An 18,124-nucleotide genomic window follows, 5' to 3' on the forward strand; every position below is an offset into this window, starting at 1 on the left:
GGTAACACTGAAAAAAATATTCATGACATTTTAGAAAATAGGATGCCCGGAATGTAAGTTGTACCTTAATATAGCAAATGTAGAACTGATGTTATTTGGTAGTGACCAGAGAGTTCATGTGGGTACAATGGCAGGTATCTCATTAGCAGTCTCCTATAAACCATAAGCAGGTCTCACACTCTTCTAATGTGAAAGTTGAGGGATATATGGAGGAACTAGGCAATCTGTGTGCTTCTTCAGATTTACCCACTTTCTTGCGTTTTCTTCAATGAGCCAGGGGTCCTTACTTTTCTCACTCTATAGGAACAACCCTGAATTTCTCTTTGTCTCTCACTCAGACACAAAGAATCCTCAGAGCATTGCAACAATATAGTTAAGCCAGTAAATGACTAGTCTGCATTCATTTAGTCAATAAATATTTATTGAGCATTTCGTATATGTTAACATATTGTTAGATACTCTCAGTAACACCAGCATACTACTTATTTCTGCTTCCAAACACATCCAGTCTTGTAGCTGTGATAAGACAAGCACCCAATCCATGTCAGTGTTTACTAAGTTCTATAAATGGTATCCAAAGGAGGGCAAACATTGCTCATTGGCTCTGCCTAGAGTTTGCATTTGATATTAATTTCAGAGCATGGGAGGAGATGTCAGGGGGCTTGGAAAGGGGAGATACTTCAGGTTATATGGTAGTAAATGGTATAAAAGCAGAAAAAAGGTGACCACACAGTGCTTTTGGTGGAGAATTCTTAGAGGCAAATTGTAGCAACTAAACTTAGATTCGCATGCTGAATCGAATTTAATCATCAAAGAAGCAGTTAAGGTTTTGTTCCACAGGCACGGTGCTCTAAGTAACTGATTTTGAGAAGAGAGTGCTATGATTAAATTGAAGACTATATTGGAAAGAGGGAAAATTTATTGCAATGCTTTTCTCCCTTGTTCCACTAAAATTATGTCTTTTCATCCATTTCCCTTCCTGTTATCACTGCCATCACGCAAGCTGGGTTTTGTTCCCCACTGGCGAATACATATACTTCTTATTGCCATCTTGACTCATAATCGCTATTGTCTTCTCTTTAGCTTGAATACTGTATTCAGATTAAAACTCCTCAAATTAATTTAATCATGTGACTCTCTTTGTCAAGAACATCAATGACTTCTTTTCGTTGACAGAGAATTGTCCAAACACTTGATCAGTCCTCCTCTACTTCCCAATACGGATTCTCTTCTGTATTGGGCATTTTCTGTTTATGTAACTCCACATCCTTCCTCGTTTCACATCACCTCCTCACCCATCCTACTCTTCCTTTCTTTTGAAATAATTCTTTGATTTTATCCATTATCCAGACCTCAGCTAAATTAGAACCTCCTTGGGACTTCTAAGTTAACTAAGTTCTTAGTTAGCTAAGCATCTGCCTTTGGTTCAGCTCATGGTCTCAGGGTCCTGGAATCTGGTCCCGCATCGGGATCCTTTCTCAGTGGGGAGCCTGCTTCTCCTTCTGTCTGCTGCTCCCCTGCTTGTGATCGCTCTCCTCTCTCTGTGACAAATAAATAAATAAAACCTTTAAAAATAAACAAATAAATTAGCCTCTTCTTTGTAAATATCTTCCTTCCAACATAAATCTCTCTGGCCTTAAATCTGTATGGCTATCATTATCTAATGCACACATGCATGCACACACACACACGTGCACACACACATTCCTTTACGTTGCAGACAAAACATTCTTTGTCTATGTGCTGTAGTGTCTTATATTTTGACTACTTTACATAATCCTTATTAGCTACTATTTACAATGTCCTTATTATATATCAGACATGATTCTATATGTTTTACACGTATTTACTGATTTAATTCTCACAACATTCCTATGTGAGTAGGTGTGATCATGATTCTTAATACATGTGAGGACACTGAGTTAATTCTTAATAACTATTTGCTGACTAACATCATAGCATTCACAAAATATAACATAGATTTTCTCTATAAAATATAAAAGTTGACCTTTACTTAGTCAACTCAATAATCTCTTTTATATACTTTTCTCACCATCCATCCATTTTCACCAGGGTAAATCAACTTTCAAGGAATATAAAAGAATATGAAGATAGAAAGCGGTTCAGGAGATCAGAAAGACTTCCTCAAGTTTTCCTCTTGCCCCTTTTATGATCCCTGATCAGTACTTCTCTTAGCTAGGCTTAGAGAAGAGAACATCATCAGGAGTCAGTCCACTTCAACCCACAACATAACGAAGGGACCTGATTATAACACCCCCTGGTGGAAGCCATGTGTAAAATCATTTAAATTATAATCAATTGGAAGAACAAAGTTAATTCACTGAACAGTAGTATAGAGTCTTGGATAACAAGGCTGTAATCTATTTTCAACAGAATTTTTATGTATTATAACATTCTTGAATGTGGAAACTTGGTTTACACATGATTGGAACAAAATTTTGCTCCATTCATTCCCAATTCATTCTTATAAAAGAACTTCTCCTAGATGATGTTAGAAAACTGTCTTCTAGCAACACATCCTCTCATCTGTATTGAAGACAGTGAGCTGGAGGCATCCCTTCCACTATTCATCGTTAAGCCCTTGGACTGTGTCCTTTTCACCTTTACAAGGTCTTTTTCAACTTCCTCCCTTTGTTTACATATTTTATAAGCTTTAATGAAGTATAATTGATACAATAAGCTGAACATATTTAAAGAGCACAGTTTGTTCTGTTTTGGCATTTGTGTCTATCAAAAATCAAGGTAATAATCATATTCATTATCTCCCAACATCTCTTCATGACTGTTTGTGGTCCTTCCTTCCTACCCTTCTCCACATCACCCTACTCCTACCTTCATCCCCAGGCTACCACTGATCTTCTTTCTGCCATTTTGGATTAGTTCGCATTTTCTAACATTTTACTAAATGAAATGAAATGATACAGTATATACTCTTTCTTTTCTTCCTTCTTTTACTCAAGTATATTTATTTTGAGATTCATCTAAGTTGAAGAAGCATGTATCAATTGTTCATTCCTTGTATTTCTGATTTGTTTATTCATTCACACACTGATGGACAATTGGGCTGTGTGCAGGTTTTGTGAATTACACAAAAAGTACTATGAACATTCATGTACAAGTTTTTTTAAAATATTTTATTTGTTTTTTTATGAGACAGAAGGACAGACAGAGAGAGCTTGAGTGGGAGGGGCAGAAGGAGAGGGAGAGCGAATTTTAAGCTGACTCTGTACTAAGCACAGAGCCCAATGTTGGGGAGTAGAGGGGAGCAGGGAGCTCAATCTCACAACACTGAAATCATGACCTGAGATCATGGCCTGAAATCAAGATTTAGATGCTTAACCAACTGCCAACCAGGCATCCTTTGTGTAAAAGTTTTTGAAAGCACATATAAAATTGTTTCTCTTGGGTAGATACCTGTAAATGGAATGATCTGATCACATGATAGGTCAATGTTTAACTTTTTTTTTTTTTTTTTAAAGATTTTATTTATTTATTTGACAGAGAGAGATCACAAGTAGGCAGAGAGGCAGGCAGAGAGAGTGAGAGGGAAGCAGGCTTCCTGCCGAGCAGAGAGCCCGATGTGGGACTCGATCCCAGGACCCTGAGATCATGACCTGAGCCGAAGGCAGCGGCTTAAACCACTGAGCCACCCAGGCGCCCTCAATGTTTAACTTTTAAGGAATTTTCAAACTGTTGTTTAAACTGACTGCATCATTTTATATTCCCACCAAAACTGTGTAAGAGTTCAAGCTCCTTCATGTCTTTCAATATGTGGTATATTCAGAAATTTGATATAGTCAGATTGTTATCCTGTTAAGTGTCAGTATTTTATTGTGGCTTTAATGTGTTAGTCATTGATGATACCAAGCATATTCATTGCCTATATCCCATCTGTACATCTTCTTTAGTAAAGACACTGCTCAATGTTTTCTCCTTTTTTTTAACTGAGTGCTTTCTTGTTGAGTTTGGGGAGTCCTTTAAATATTTTAGATACAATTTTTTTTAATTAGATATAAGATTTGCAAATATTTCACCACTGGCTTATCTTTATTCTCATAATAATGACTTTTTTGAAGAGCGAGTATTTTTTAATAATTTTTTTTTATTTTTTTATAAACATATAATGTATTATTAGCCCCAGGAGTACAGGTCTGTGAATTGCCAGGTTTACACACTTCACAGCACTCACCATAGCACATACCCTCCCCAATGTCCATAACCCCACCACCCTCTCCCTACCCTCCCCACCCACAACCCTCAGTTAAGAGCAAGTATTTTTAATTGTGATGAAAATCAAGTTATCAATCTTTAAACTACAGGTTGTGTTTTGTAGCTAAGAAATTTTACCCAAACTCATTCATGTCTTAAAGAATTTTTCCTGTTTCTACAACCATATTTTTGAAATCTAATTTTTATCCTTACCAGTATTTTCAGCTGTGATCTTTAATCACTAATGATGAGTTCCCTGCATGCAATTGCAAATTTTGCCTTAGTCTTAACTCCATGACTGGTGACATTGCTATCCATACTCTGTATTTTGATACCTTGTCCTATTTTTATTCAGCAATACTCTGATTTCATGATTCTGTTTCTATCATTTCTATCATTCTATTCACCTCCCTTTTCTCCTTCTGTTCTCAATTCTCATCTGCATTCTCCTTAATCTGCATTTCATTAATCATAAGGGTTCAGTTAATAGCTATAATAAATTCCACAGTATTTATAATTACAATCTTGCTCTCTTTCCTGATCTGTGTTCCTGCATTTGCGGTTATCTGCTAGATCATTCCACTGAGACAACTTACCCTTCAAATTAAATATTTACATATAAATAGTGTTTTCTCCAAAGTTGGTTTCTCCTCCCACGCGCTTTATTTCTACTTATGGTGCCATATTCTCTTAGTCACATAGGCTTAAACTATTATAAAACGATCCTCAGAAAAACTTCTATCTTTAACGTATTGTCAAGGACAAGATTAGTAGTGAAATACAGCTCAGGTAATGTCTCTCCCTTGGTTGCAGTTATCTTGAATACCTCTCCATTGTCCACAGAATAAAATGAAAGGTCCTTAAGCTCTCACTCAAAGGTATTCAGAATATGGATCCCACATAGATGGCCGAGCCCAAGTCCTGCAGGTCCTCTCCATATGGACCTCCAGATGCCCCTATTTGCCATTTTCTGGGAGAATCTCACGTTGCTGGCTTCCTTTTTGCTATCTTACCTGCTTTCCCACCTCCTCTAATGACGCATATCCTACTTATTCTTTACAGCTCAAGTCACATATAATGAGTACCAGGAAGCTTTCATTTCTGCCCAACCAGAAGCTATTCTTTTTCGTGGAACTTGTTCCCACTTTACATGTCTCCTATTGTACAGATCATGTCATACCTCGTTTTTATTTAGTTTACATCTAATTTTTCTGCTCAGTCATAATTATACTAAAGGCATTGTAGCCTTATTTCTATTTGTGCTGCTAAATAGGCCCAACATCCTCTTTTTGGAAATATTTATTCAAACAATGAATAAAAATGCTTTGGTCATGTTTTCCTCTATTTAGTTCATGAATGTTACTTTCTTTTACTTTATCTCAAGTATTTCTCACATCAGAATGAAGACTCATGTATATCAATGTATGTGATGGTAAATGGCTGTTGAGAAGAATTGATCAGGGACTGATAGATTCTGCCTTAATTTAAGTCATTAGGTCAGGTAATTCTTAGCCGATTCACTTGTATGTACATGTATATCTGAAACCCTTTTGACCCCTAGTTTTATAAACTAGAACCAATTTGTATTTGGTTCTTTGAGAGCTATTCACAGCCAAGGCAAAGATTTACTATAAACCTCCTAAAGAAAAGGGAGGTCTAGGTCTATTATAGTTCTTGTCCTGGATTTTTCACATAACACACTTTACAGCCCGTGGAAGAATGCAGGTCACCTTCAGGTCACAGAGGATCCTTGTTCAGTTACTTTCTTGCATAGCAAAAGCACCTCTCCTGGCCCCTTTTTACTCCAGACTCTGTGGGTACACCAGAACTCTGGGGAGAGTCTTTATAATAAGAAATATCATTTTAGAGTATAAAGATTTTCTAGTTTTGTTTTGTTTTTTTAGTAGAACATGAGATCAAAATGTCAATGCTATGACTTGTCAGCAACTCAGCAGTCCCACTGAAATCAATAGGTGCCCTTTGGGGGTTTGGCCCTAACAAACCCTTATCTTGCCACATAGAACAGAACTTAGGGCCAAACGAAGACCCCGAGTTGCCTAAAACATTTATATCTCCTGAAGCATTATTTTATAACATTTCAAAAAAGATAGAGAATCACTCTTCTTCAGCTGAAAGACTGACATTTAAGGAATTCAAGTCTTTATCTTGATCTTTATCACAGGCTACTCCTAAATTCCGATGGAAAGTTGTTTTTTTTTTTTTTTTTTTTTTTTTTTTCCCAAATGGCAGAGACCCTACATCAGGCTCCCAGCTCCATGGGGAGCCTGCTTCTCCCTCTGCCTGCTGCTCCCCCTGTTTGTGTACTCTCTTTCTCAAATAAGTAAATAAAATCTTTTATAAAAAATATCCTTAACCAGCATGTATCTTGAAAGTGATGTGAAATATCCCTAATACTATAGAATACTTAATTTTATGATTAAAAAAAAATCCTGTGATAAAGATCATCCTCTGCCTAGCATTTCAGCATTGGGCTTGAGAATGAATGAACTGACTTTAGGTTTTCATGATCATGTCCTGCATAAAATTGAAGTAATCCAGAAACTGAAGAGGCTGAAACTGGTGTGACCCTGGGTCTTTCAGAGCACTTACCTTGTTTGCTCAGTGGTGACTTTCTTTGGAAGTATTGACTTGGAACCAGAATATTGAGAAAATAAAGTACTGCCAAACCTAATATCTAAATCAGAAGAAGTGGCTGGGTTATACCATGAGAAATTTAAATAAATTTTCAGCCAAATAAGAACAACAAAGCAAAAACAAAAACAGGAAGTGGGAATGAGTTGGATGTTTTAAGTAGTCTCGGGAATGCAGTGACTACCCAGGATCATTTATTCATTTGATATGAAGAATAAAGGCAAAAGAAATAGAAAAAAAAATTCCTTATAGCTTACAACCCATTGACAAGTACTTAAGACATGCAGAGTGACATTTCTCAAGGAGCTTTGTTATCTTAATGCAAGTATTTTGCTAAAGGCAAAAGGCAACCTTAGCTTTAAGTTAGCACAACCTCCAGGATCCTGTAAGAATCCCTTTGGAAATTTCCTTTGTCTGTAACCCTGCAAGGTGTATGTTAGCAACCATCCTCCAAATATCTGAAGGATCTCATGACTAGGTTTCACTAGATAGTAGTAAATGAACATTTCTTCACAACAGCCAGCCCCTCAAGGTCCTGGAAACCTTGCTTCCAAATTCCTTAGAGACTTACGCTATCCCTAACTCCCTCCCAACTTGAAAGTATATTATCAGTTGCTACTCACAACCCCAATGTACCTCTCTCTGCCCACAGGTCCTGTGTTTTAATAAAACCACCCTTTTTTGCACTGAAGACATTTCAAGAATTCTTTCTTGACAGTTTGTTTACTCCCAGAACCCAACATTTCACATCCCATTCATCTGTTCCATTCCCCATAAACATTCATCTACATTCTCATTTTCCTCCTGGCAACAAGACAGGATGTTAACAGAAATACAGCTTTCGGAAGAGGGAAGAAGATGACCTCACAGGTTGATGAATAGAATTTGAAGGAAGCCCACTGGAATCAAGTAAACATGTTGACCAGCTTTATGGCTAATAGGACAATATTTTATTGTCTGTTAACTGTCTGTTACTTAACACTTTATTGTCAATTAATAAGGGGGAATTGGGCAAGCAATTAAAGTAAAATCCAGGGAAACAGACTCACAAAGATCTGACCAACAGTGCTTGATCTGAGCAGGAAGAAGTTTATTCTGGTAGTCAGTCCCAAGTTCTCTCTAATACAATTACCAGTACAAAGATTCAACTAAGTGGGCAGAAATTTCCACCCTCTTTCAGAAGACAGTTATAGAGATGTGCACCTACACTGAGCTTGAAGTGAAGAAAATTCACTAATGCTATGATCAGAAACTGGCTAAAATGTTAGAACCTCAGCTGGTTCTGTTGGGGGATTAGGAAATGGTGTTCTCCTTCCCATGAAGGATGAGTGAACATTGGACCAACTACCAGCTCAGCCCCTCCTGCAGCCTGACCACTTGGAGGTGTAAGGTCAAAGAGTTTTTAGAGTGTGTTCTTCTCGAGAAGGAGGCCTTGGTTTTCTCAAGGAAATTTCCAAATAAACTCGGGTGGGACACCCCAGATGAGGTGTTGAGTGGCTTGAACTGGGTTTATAATGATGGCAAAGGTGACCCCACTGTAGAATGAAAAACTGACTTTAAGAATTCTAGGTGAATTCTTGTGGTCCACCCATCATATTGGAAGTCTCCTTTAGCCCTTGTGTTAAAATTGGGCAAGTATTAAAGAGGTGTTATTTTAATAATGGGGCAGTAGATGCCCCACATTAGGTTGTACTCCTTAAAAATAGGTTCTATTGTGTGTCTCAAATCTGAGGGAGCCAAAGGCATAAACCTTGTGTTCCACAGCTGGAAGGCAACCTGGTTGTGACTGCTGAGCCAAGGGATTCCCAAGGTTTAAATAGATAGAGTGAGCATGGTGATATTGTTGTCCAGTATAGGGCGTTGAATGTACTAAAAACATTAGAAGATTGTTTGAGTCTTTGGCTGGTGTCTCATTGCTAAAAATAAAAAAATAAAGGCACCTTGCTTACTGGTACTGAAATACATTCTTTCTCTTCTCTTCGTCTCCACACCTGATGATTCTTCCCTGCTCCATACCCTGACATCAATTACTTTGATGAGACACATAATTTAGGGTAGGATCCATAGGACCTATGTCCCTCTTACCCCAAGGAAGACAGAGGTTCTTATGAACTCCTTTCAATACATGTGAAACTTCTGGAAAAGAAGGATTCACACTAAAGTTCTTCTTGATGCAGATGCCCAAGTCATCTTTATAAGCAGTCCAGTGGGTAGTGCTTGGATTCAGCCAGTGAGATTTTTGAAAGATATCACAGTAGGGAAGAATAGATAATGTGACCTTGTGGGTGGGACTTTTGGGGACAATTCAATGTACTTTTGTTGTTACAAGGGTCATTGACTTAATCTTTTCCATTTCATAAATTCCAAGGGGGATTCTCTTGATTGTGAAGATCTATGTTTATAGAATTGTTAATATCTGGGGACTGCTTTGAGCTGCACATCTCTGTGACTGATGATTTCGCTGATTGGAGCCTTTGGCAAAGGGAGACAACCTCTACCCACTGAATGCTGCTTGGAGACCTACTGATAGTAAGTCTTAAATACTGACTGAGACATACTGAATAGATTTGGTCGCAACTTCAGACTAATCAGACTGATCAAGTAGACATTGGAGTGCTATACTCAAAGGGAAATTCATCAGAAGCAGTGCAGTGTAGACATAAGGATTAAATATTGGGTGAGGGAGATGGTCTCTATAGGGTTTTAGTATTTCTACATGTCTTGAGAATAGAGTCACTGTTTCATTCCATTCTAAATTATCTTTTTTAGCCATGTTTGTACAGTAAAGAGTTTTGGGAAATAAATATAATATTTCTCTCTGAGGCAAAAGATAGGCATGCTTACTGCCCATTATCATATCCATGATCCAGGCTTCCTAATCTCAAGGTTTCTCTCCTATAAAACATCTCACTGCAAATGTAAGTGTTATCTGGCTTCTTGTTGTGCTCTGGGAATTGAGGGTCAGGGAATTGGTGCAAATGCTAATACTCTGGCTTCTGCTATTACCATGAGTAACAAAACCTTTGTCTCTGAACCAGGGGTGCCATGTCTTCTGCCAGCATTCATAAATCTGAGCTAGGCTAACTCATTAGCTTGCATGTAGGGTAAAAGCTCAAACTTTTCATGGTTCTCCTTATCCTCTCCCCAAAATTTCTGTTTTCTAGTTGAAGTTGTGGCAATGCAATGCCATAACTAACTCTATTTGTTTCAACGATCATTTAATAAGGCAGAAATTTTAGTAGAAGTATAATAATTATATTTATATTGAAATAATGATGAAATATTAGCCATTTGTGCAGCAGTCACTAGCAAAGATTCATCAAATTTATTAGAAAATAAAGAAAACAAGGTAACACCATATTGAAAGCATATTTCAAAGCCTTAAAGGGCATTATAAGAAGAAGAAAATCTACAAACACAACAAATATAAACCATTACTTAATTAATAAATAATCTTAAGTCTGAATAGTAAAACGATATATGGGTATGCTAGGTTTTTCTTTAAAACAATGCAGCCAAAGGGAGCCTGAGTGGCTGAGTAGGTTAAGTGTTTCAACTCTCCTTTCCAGCTCAGGTCATGATCTCAAGGTTGTGACATCATGCTGCACATGGGGTTTCACACTCAGCAGGAGTCTGCTGGAGATTCTCTCTCCCTCTCTCTCTCCCCCTCCTCCCTGCTTGCTCATTCTTTCTTCCTCTCAAACAAATAAATCTTAAAAAAAAAGCCATATAACATAGTATTCTTTTTTTTCCACTTTATTTTATTTTTTTTTTCACTGTTCTGAAATTCATTGTTTATGCACCATACCCAGTGCTCCATGCAATACGTCCCCTCCATAATACCCACCACCAGGCTCACCCAACTTCCCAACCCCTTCCCCACCAAAACATATAACATAGTATTCTGAGAGACTGCCCTTCTCTCCCAATGAGGCCAGGTAGAAATGTGTAAGGACTTTATTGAGGAATCATCACCTATGAGGGATTACTCAAAATACCTCAAGGTATAAGATAGGGAACTCAAAGACAAAAGGTGTTGAATATGTAGCCCATTTGTTAACAAGAAAAACACTCCACTAGGGGTCAGCAACTACTACATCCAATCGTGGATGAACCACAAGACCTGTTAATCCTCGGACAGTAATTACTGTCCATACAGCTCCAAGTTTTGAGTGTAGGTTGCTGGGTGGTAGGGACGAAAGACTTCGGAGAAAAGACGTAGATGATGATTATGTAGCAGGGTCTGGTCATGCCACGAATGGAGAGATGTAGTAGGTGGTTCTTGGGAGCTGGGTATAGGCATGCTGGCTGGCATCTGATGGTTCCCTTCTGGTTTCTTGGCAGTCCTTCAAGAACCGGTTTCTGTCACAACTGCTACTGGCTAAGCAGAGGTCACCTCTACGGCTCATGTGGAGGTAAGAGTTATTTGAGGAGATGACAGGAACAGCAGTAACCCCTGAGGGAATCACAGTTGTAGTTTGTAGCTGAGTAATTATTAAAAAAGACAAGATGACCTTAGTGTAGATTCTAGGCAAAGTACCCACACTTTGTGCTATTCCCCCTTTTGTGCTGTGGTTTCTAGAACTTTTTAAGGAATGAGTATTGGCATCCAATGCAGGCTTTATTCTGACTCACAGTTCTGAAGCTGGTGATAAACATAACTCAGTTATTTAAATGTCAGGGAAGATAGCTATTTACAGCTACATCTCCAAAACAAGGGACCTATAGCCTTATTTACCATTCAACAAACCATGCATTTAGAAAAACAATATTCCAACCTTCTTTAAAAGATATTTGAAATTCTGTGGATAGATTAATCTTTATTATAGTTGGCATATTAATTTAAGATAGGTCACATTTATGGTCCAATAAAGGTTTTTATGTGTTATGTGCGGCCTTTAATGCACATACAGGGCTCATTAAAAATTATTGTGCTTAGTACATTTAAATATTTTTAATAAACTTCTCATGAGGGACACTTTGAAGTATGGTCAGTGGGGCACTGGAATGGGCATCGCTAGATTTGAGCTCTCACCGTGACTCTGCTTGAGTAAATCACATAACCTTGGCACGTATATTTGCTCAACTGAACAATGAGTGAAGCCCACTAAAGATCTCTTACGCATTGAGAAATAATTATGATTCAAAGAAGATGTAACTGTAATCGAAATGAGGGAGCATAAGAAGAACCATGTAAGAATGGTTGGCTGGTCTTTGCCACAAATACTTAGCACTTTGCTAAGCTACCTGAAGGACGTTATGGGAAACATTTGACTCTGATTGGACATCTTTCAGAACAGACACAATTTTGGTTGATATTTGTTCTCCAGAGGAAAGGTCAGTGGGCTATAATGTAGTACATTGTTTTTCGATTGCCTAGCATTCCATTTGTAGTCAAGGACCCCCGACAACTGGCTTTGCATTAGGAGCCCCGCCAGGACCACCTCAAGATGAATTCCTTGATTGTTAGACTCATTCCCAGCAGGAAATTAAACCAGATTCCTGGGGACCAAGCCACCTTCAGCTGCAGGCCTGGGGAGGCAGGACCCAGGAAACAAGGAACAAACCGCCTTTGAGCAACGTGCTGAACAAATCAAGACTTGAAAAATGATAGAATGGCACTTATGCCTGTTTTTGTTTCCTGAGAAGCATTTTTTAAAAACATTTCCCTCATTAGTCATGGATGTTCTTTTATTTGGTAAGTACACCTGTGATCATTCCAAACCTTGTCTGTGATTTACTATAAATCTGGTCATTCGATAAATACATTATAGCACTTGTAGATATGAATACGGCTAACATCTAAAATTTATTTAGTTCACTCTGTCCTACAACCTAATTTAATAAAATATGAAGTCTAGAGGAAGATACTTTGTTCTTGAGACTTTCAACATGTATTATTATATTGGTTTCCTAACCCAGAGAGTGTCCGAGTGACTGTAGCTCATTTCAAGGGGAAACAAGAACAACAATCAATAACCCTCCTGTAAGGGTTGACAGGTTTTTATGGTGGAGAGAGCTTTTTAATCCAGATGTTCCACTCTGCACATTCAATTTAAATAAGTAGCGTGCCACTTTCCACAAAGCCCTGATGACAAGACAGTGCCCTGATAAGGGAGGTGTTATACTTAGACTTTTCTTTGATTTTCTGTCTCCTTTTGTCTTTATCTTTCTCAGTTAGTAGTTACTGGACTCCTGCAGGGGCATCAGCCCTGCACTTGAAGAAATACCATATTGAGTGATGGAAGAACAGCAATGGACTTAAATATTTGCAGGATTTACCTCTGAGATTCTTTTGTTCTTGTGTCTGGATACAACTATATTGGTTTTGCCTCTGGGCTCCAAGGAATAACTCTCTGAATCCCATTAATGAATCTATTTCCATGAAGCCAGAGAAAGTTATACAAAAAGTTGGGAAATTCTTAATACCATGCAACCACAAAAATGTGGCGTTTCTTAACTCAAAATTTCATTTAATTTCTAGATCTTTACTCTATTTGTCCCTGTCTCCCCATGGTGTATGTTATTGCTAACCAAAATCTGGGTCTAATATAACCAGTAGTATCAGTGAGTTATCAACTGTTTAAAAAAAAAAGTACTCTTGCTTTGTGTTCGCTGTTCCCATTTTTAGCTTTTTTTAATATTTATCATTGTTTCTACTTGGATGTCAGGACAAGAATATGGAAAAATTCTGAAGTGAAAGAATCTGAACCAAGGGAGGAACAGAAACTCTCTGAAGGGAGAAATGGGAAGCAGACATAGAGAAAGATACTGTGGCTTCAAGAAAGGTGCCAGCGACTCTGATTCCACATGAAACAAAACGCTGTCCTCATATTCCATTAATGCCTAAAACAGGCTCAGCATTTTCAAAAGGAATATATTTAACAAGAAAGACATTAGGGACTAATGGAATGAAAAACGATTACTAACAACATCAAGACAGTCAATCTTACCGGTAGAAAAATCTGACTCCAGGCCATCTAAACACCTTCCCTGGAACTTAGATGATGTAATTTCACATGATTTGAAGTTCATGGTCTTTTCTAAGATACTGGTATCTATACTATTTCACAAATCCCAGTGAAATACACCTAATTACTTTCTAGCACTTATTCCTGAGTTGTGATTAAGCCCTTCAGTCAAGCATACTTAATTTTCTGGTTGTTTTCTGGTTGTTTCTGCTACAGACTTACAACCATACAATATAGCTGGACCAATAATTTTCAAATTACTTATGCAGACCTTTGATAGGACACAGATATTCCCCATTTTTGAGCTGCTCTAGTAACAAAGCCTGTGATGTTACCAGGTAGTCAAGACTTATAGCTCCATCTCTGAAGTCCAACTCATTGAATTAAGATCCTGGATCCACCGTTTCCATCTGCCTGATCTTGGACAACTGACTTAATGTATTTGTGTCTTCACCCTCCTTGAAAAAAAAAAAAAAGTGAGGATTAAGAAATTTTACTCATTTGACTCGGTTGTTTGAGTTTCAAGTTAAAAAATACATACACAGTGGTTGGTAAACAACTAGGACCAAATTAATAAGATCTACCTTAAGGCTTTTGATGTAATATTACATAGGCAAGAAAATGTTCTTGAAATTCATTATACTTGGCTTCGAGGAGAAAAGTATGCTGTTAATCTACCTACGTCTTGAAAAGTGTGGGTAAGTGATACCAGTGCAGAAATCCTACCATACCTTTCTGTTCAAGCAAGAGGAAATCTCTTGATCTATGAAAAATGTTCCATAGTGTGTACTCACTGAGTCGCTTCCATAGTTTTTGAGAACACTCCCTAGGTTATGTTCCATATTACTTAATGCAAGGGTGTTTCTTGGTCTTGGTCTTAAAATTTAAGTCCAATATAGAGAAATCATGAGAGTAAACTGAGGCTGTGGCCCAAGAAGCAAACATCGGCTGAAGCATCAAATAATATCTTACATATACTGACACAAACACATCATTAGGCATTTAATGGCCATAATGGCATTTCCTTGCCACAATCATCCAATGAATTAGGTATTATCTCCATTTTCTAATAGAGAAACTGAGTCTCAGAAGTCTTAGCTTGTCCCAAGACACACAGCTAATAAATGGCAGAATTTGGATTTGAACAAGGCCCAGTATAAGCCAAAGCCAATTCTCTTCCCACTACACTAAATGGCCTACACAGCATCTCTTCATGTCATCACACCATTATCTATTCCAATACCAAGAATCTTTAGCTCCTGAATCCACACATTTTTTCTCTGTAAAGAGTTCCAACGTGCTCCATGATGGTTTAGATTAGATGGATACTGACATCTTCTTCAGCTAACTTCTCCTTGCAGGAGTGATCACGGTCAGTCTGGAAAGAATGAATTAAGGTCTAGGATAATAAACAGAGTAGGTGGGAAAATGAAAACCTCATTTAACACTGCTGTTCCTCTCTCCTGCATCCCCATGCCCACCAGCACCACACACACAAACCCCATGCTTAGCCGGCCACTGAGCACCAACACCCTGTCTCCCAACAAGCCACACCCATTAAAGGAACGTATCCTTGGGAGACAAAAGAAATGTCTGTTTTCCCTCTTGTCTTCAGAAACAGTGGCCAAAATACATTTTACTCCTTCCAGACCCTCTGATTTGAGTTGCATTATTAACAGTCTTCACCGTGCATGAATTTCAGCTTCGTTTGCATGATTGGCTGTGACAGGAATACTGAGAAGCTGCCATGCAGATGAAGTCTCTCCTTGTTGTTGCCAAGGCTCTGTCACTACTATGCCCAGAAGCTTTGTGTCAATGTCTCTCACTGGAGGAATGTTCTGCTGGTGGGGCTGCCAAATGCTCTGTTACTATTGAGATCACACAGTGCTCATTCAGCCTCTTTCAGGCCAACCTCAACCACTTCTCAATTCCACCTCTCTATGGAAACACCTGTGTAAGTGGTGCTTTCTAGATTTTAGGCTTGAATCTTCCTCTTTAGGATGACCCGTGTCTAAACCACCCACAGAACTGACAGGTAAATAAACATTAGCTTTGTCATAAACTCAGCTACTTGCCAGGCCACTTCAGCAAGGCATGGCATGTTTCATGAGCATTTCCCTTGGTAAAAGGTGCTTCTTGCATCATTCAAGATACAAAACAGCTAGTCTTTTTTTTTTTTTTTTTTTTTTGGATGACTAGCTTTCCTAATCTGTCATAGATTCTGGGGTTTATCTATAAATCCCTACCTCTGCTCTTTATATAGAGCCTCTGAGCTAGCTAATCATATTTCTGTTCTTACCGAGTGTTTCCCTCAAGGTCATGTGCTGAGCACTTTCACATTATTAACTTATCAAGTCTCACAGTGGAACCATTATTATCATCTTGGTTTGGGAGTTGAGGAAACTGAGGTGAGAGTGGTTAAGTAATTTGTACATAGCCACACAGCTGGGATTCCAAAGCCTTCGCCCAGCAAGGCGAATATTCAGACCCACGAAAACCTGACTTCAGGGTTCATGCTATTTACCACTCCCTTCTGACCCCCTGAACAATGAACGCTCCATTTAAGAGCACACCCACAGTTTCACAATAGCCAGGCTATTCTAAACAAAAATCATCTATCTTCACACCTTCTGGCTCCATGGCTTTATGACTTTCATATTGAACATGTTCCCCATCTTCTGCTGACTAGCACAAACGTGCTCTTTTATTCTGGTTCATACTATACAAACAATTGGAAGGGAACATGTTCTCCCTTTTTCTTCTAAATATTTATTCAATTTTCATCTGGTGAAAAACCAATAACATAAAACCCACAAAGGTGCTCAACAAAAATAATAGTGTGACAATTAAGTTTGTAATTCTAAATGAAGTAAATTTATTTAACACAAAGAGTATTTTCCCAACTCAAGAAACAGTGAAGAAATAGCGAAAAGCAAAAGAAAAATAGGAGAAATTTAGTGAGTATACTAAGCTTGAACTCATTATATTCAAAGGTCTCTGGCTACTATGTGGTTATGGAGTCCACAGAGGTGAAACTGAAAATTTTCTTACACTTTTCAAGCAATAGATTCAACCTCACAGTTGACTACAAGTGTTCTGATGCAGCAGATAAAATCATGGATGGACAGGGAGTAGACACAGATTTCAGTTGTGGTTCTGATGTTATTAATAACAAGGACAACATCTGATAAGAGTTAAGTCCATCAAAATTCATGGGACTAGACAGGGTTCAGTGTCCCTTTAAACTCCAATATTAAATGGATTTCTGATATTAGTAGCACATTATATTCATACATTATTATAAGCCAGATTCAATGCTAAGTGTTTCCATTGATAATAACCAGTGACCAAGGTGTCATGTTGACTTAAGTGCCCATGTTAGTTCCTGGTTGCAATTCCCAGTTCTCTATAACAAATAGTCTCCTAGTGACCTAAAATATTTAACATGCTTTCCAATCCCAGCTTACTACCAGAAATGTCCCAAAGAGCAAAACAACAGAAATTATTTTCTTTGAAGATGGAAGACATGTCCATTCACTCACAAACCCATGCACAATAATATGTATCTACAGAAATAAAAGTTCCTAGATATCATAAATCAATTTATCTCAATTAGAGTTTGTTATCTCCTATCCATACATTCCACCCATTCTTCACTTACAGGGAAGTTGCAAACCACCAGTAACACAGCAAGCTGGCTCATAAGTTTGAGAAGATTCCACGAGTTGTGACCCTGGTGCCACATAGACCGGAGGCCTACAGGAACTGGATTCAGAGCTCTGAGATTGACATGGGCCAGATTCACATTCCAGAGACTGACATCTCTTAGACACACACGTCTTGGGTGGACAACTCTTTGCTGCAGAGCTCACAGGCTGGCAGCTCTGGACTACAGAACCCACTTGCTGGCTGCTTCCTGACTGGCGAAGGTGAGACACACACTCCGACACGGCTGAGGAATGTCCTGCTTGGCACATGGTCTTCTCAAAGGCCCTGGAATTAGAACAAGTTGTTTGGACAACTCTGGGGAGGCCGGCACTTTGCGCACAGCTTGGTTCTGTGCACAGTTCCTGTTTATGGTTGGGCACTTGGCAGCTGGTCGTCTCACTGCAGGGTTCTTGAAAGTTGTCCAGGAGCCAGGTCCTGCCATGGCAGCTGCTGGGTAAAAAAAGTCCGTCTTCAAAGTCTATAAGCTTAGACCCATGTACAATGGCAGAGAGTGGTGGGACATTGTAGGAGCTCCTGAGTGAGTGGCCTTGGCTCTGAGGCAT

The 18,124-nt window shown here is 38.5% G+C and overlaps 1 protein-coding gene across 1 annotated transcript; it reads right to left on the bottom strand.

The window, feature by feature from the left end:
* Positions 1–17,506: 17,506 nt before the first annotated feature.
* On the bottom strand, positions 17,507–18,124 carry LOC123939806 (keratin-associated protein 27-1). The gene has a single exon (XM_046001715.1). It carries the CDS (start codon positions 18,122–18,124, stop codon positions 17,507–17,509), a length of 618 nt encoding a protein of 205 aa, XP_045857671.1.

This window comes from Meles meles, chromosome 4 (genome assembly GCF_922984935.1).
Source record: "Meles meles chromosome 4, mMelMel3.1 paternal haplotype, whole genome shotgun sequence".
Classification (NCBI taxonomy): Eukaryota; Metazoa; Chordata; class Mammalia; order Carnivora; family Mustelidae; genus Meles; species Meles meles.

Coding starts and splice junctions, on each gene's coding strand:
- LOC123939806 (XM_046001715.1), bottom strand. CDS start 18,124: ATGCCTCAGAGCCAAGGCCACTCACTCAGGAGCTCCTACAATGTCCCA.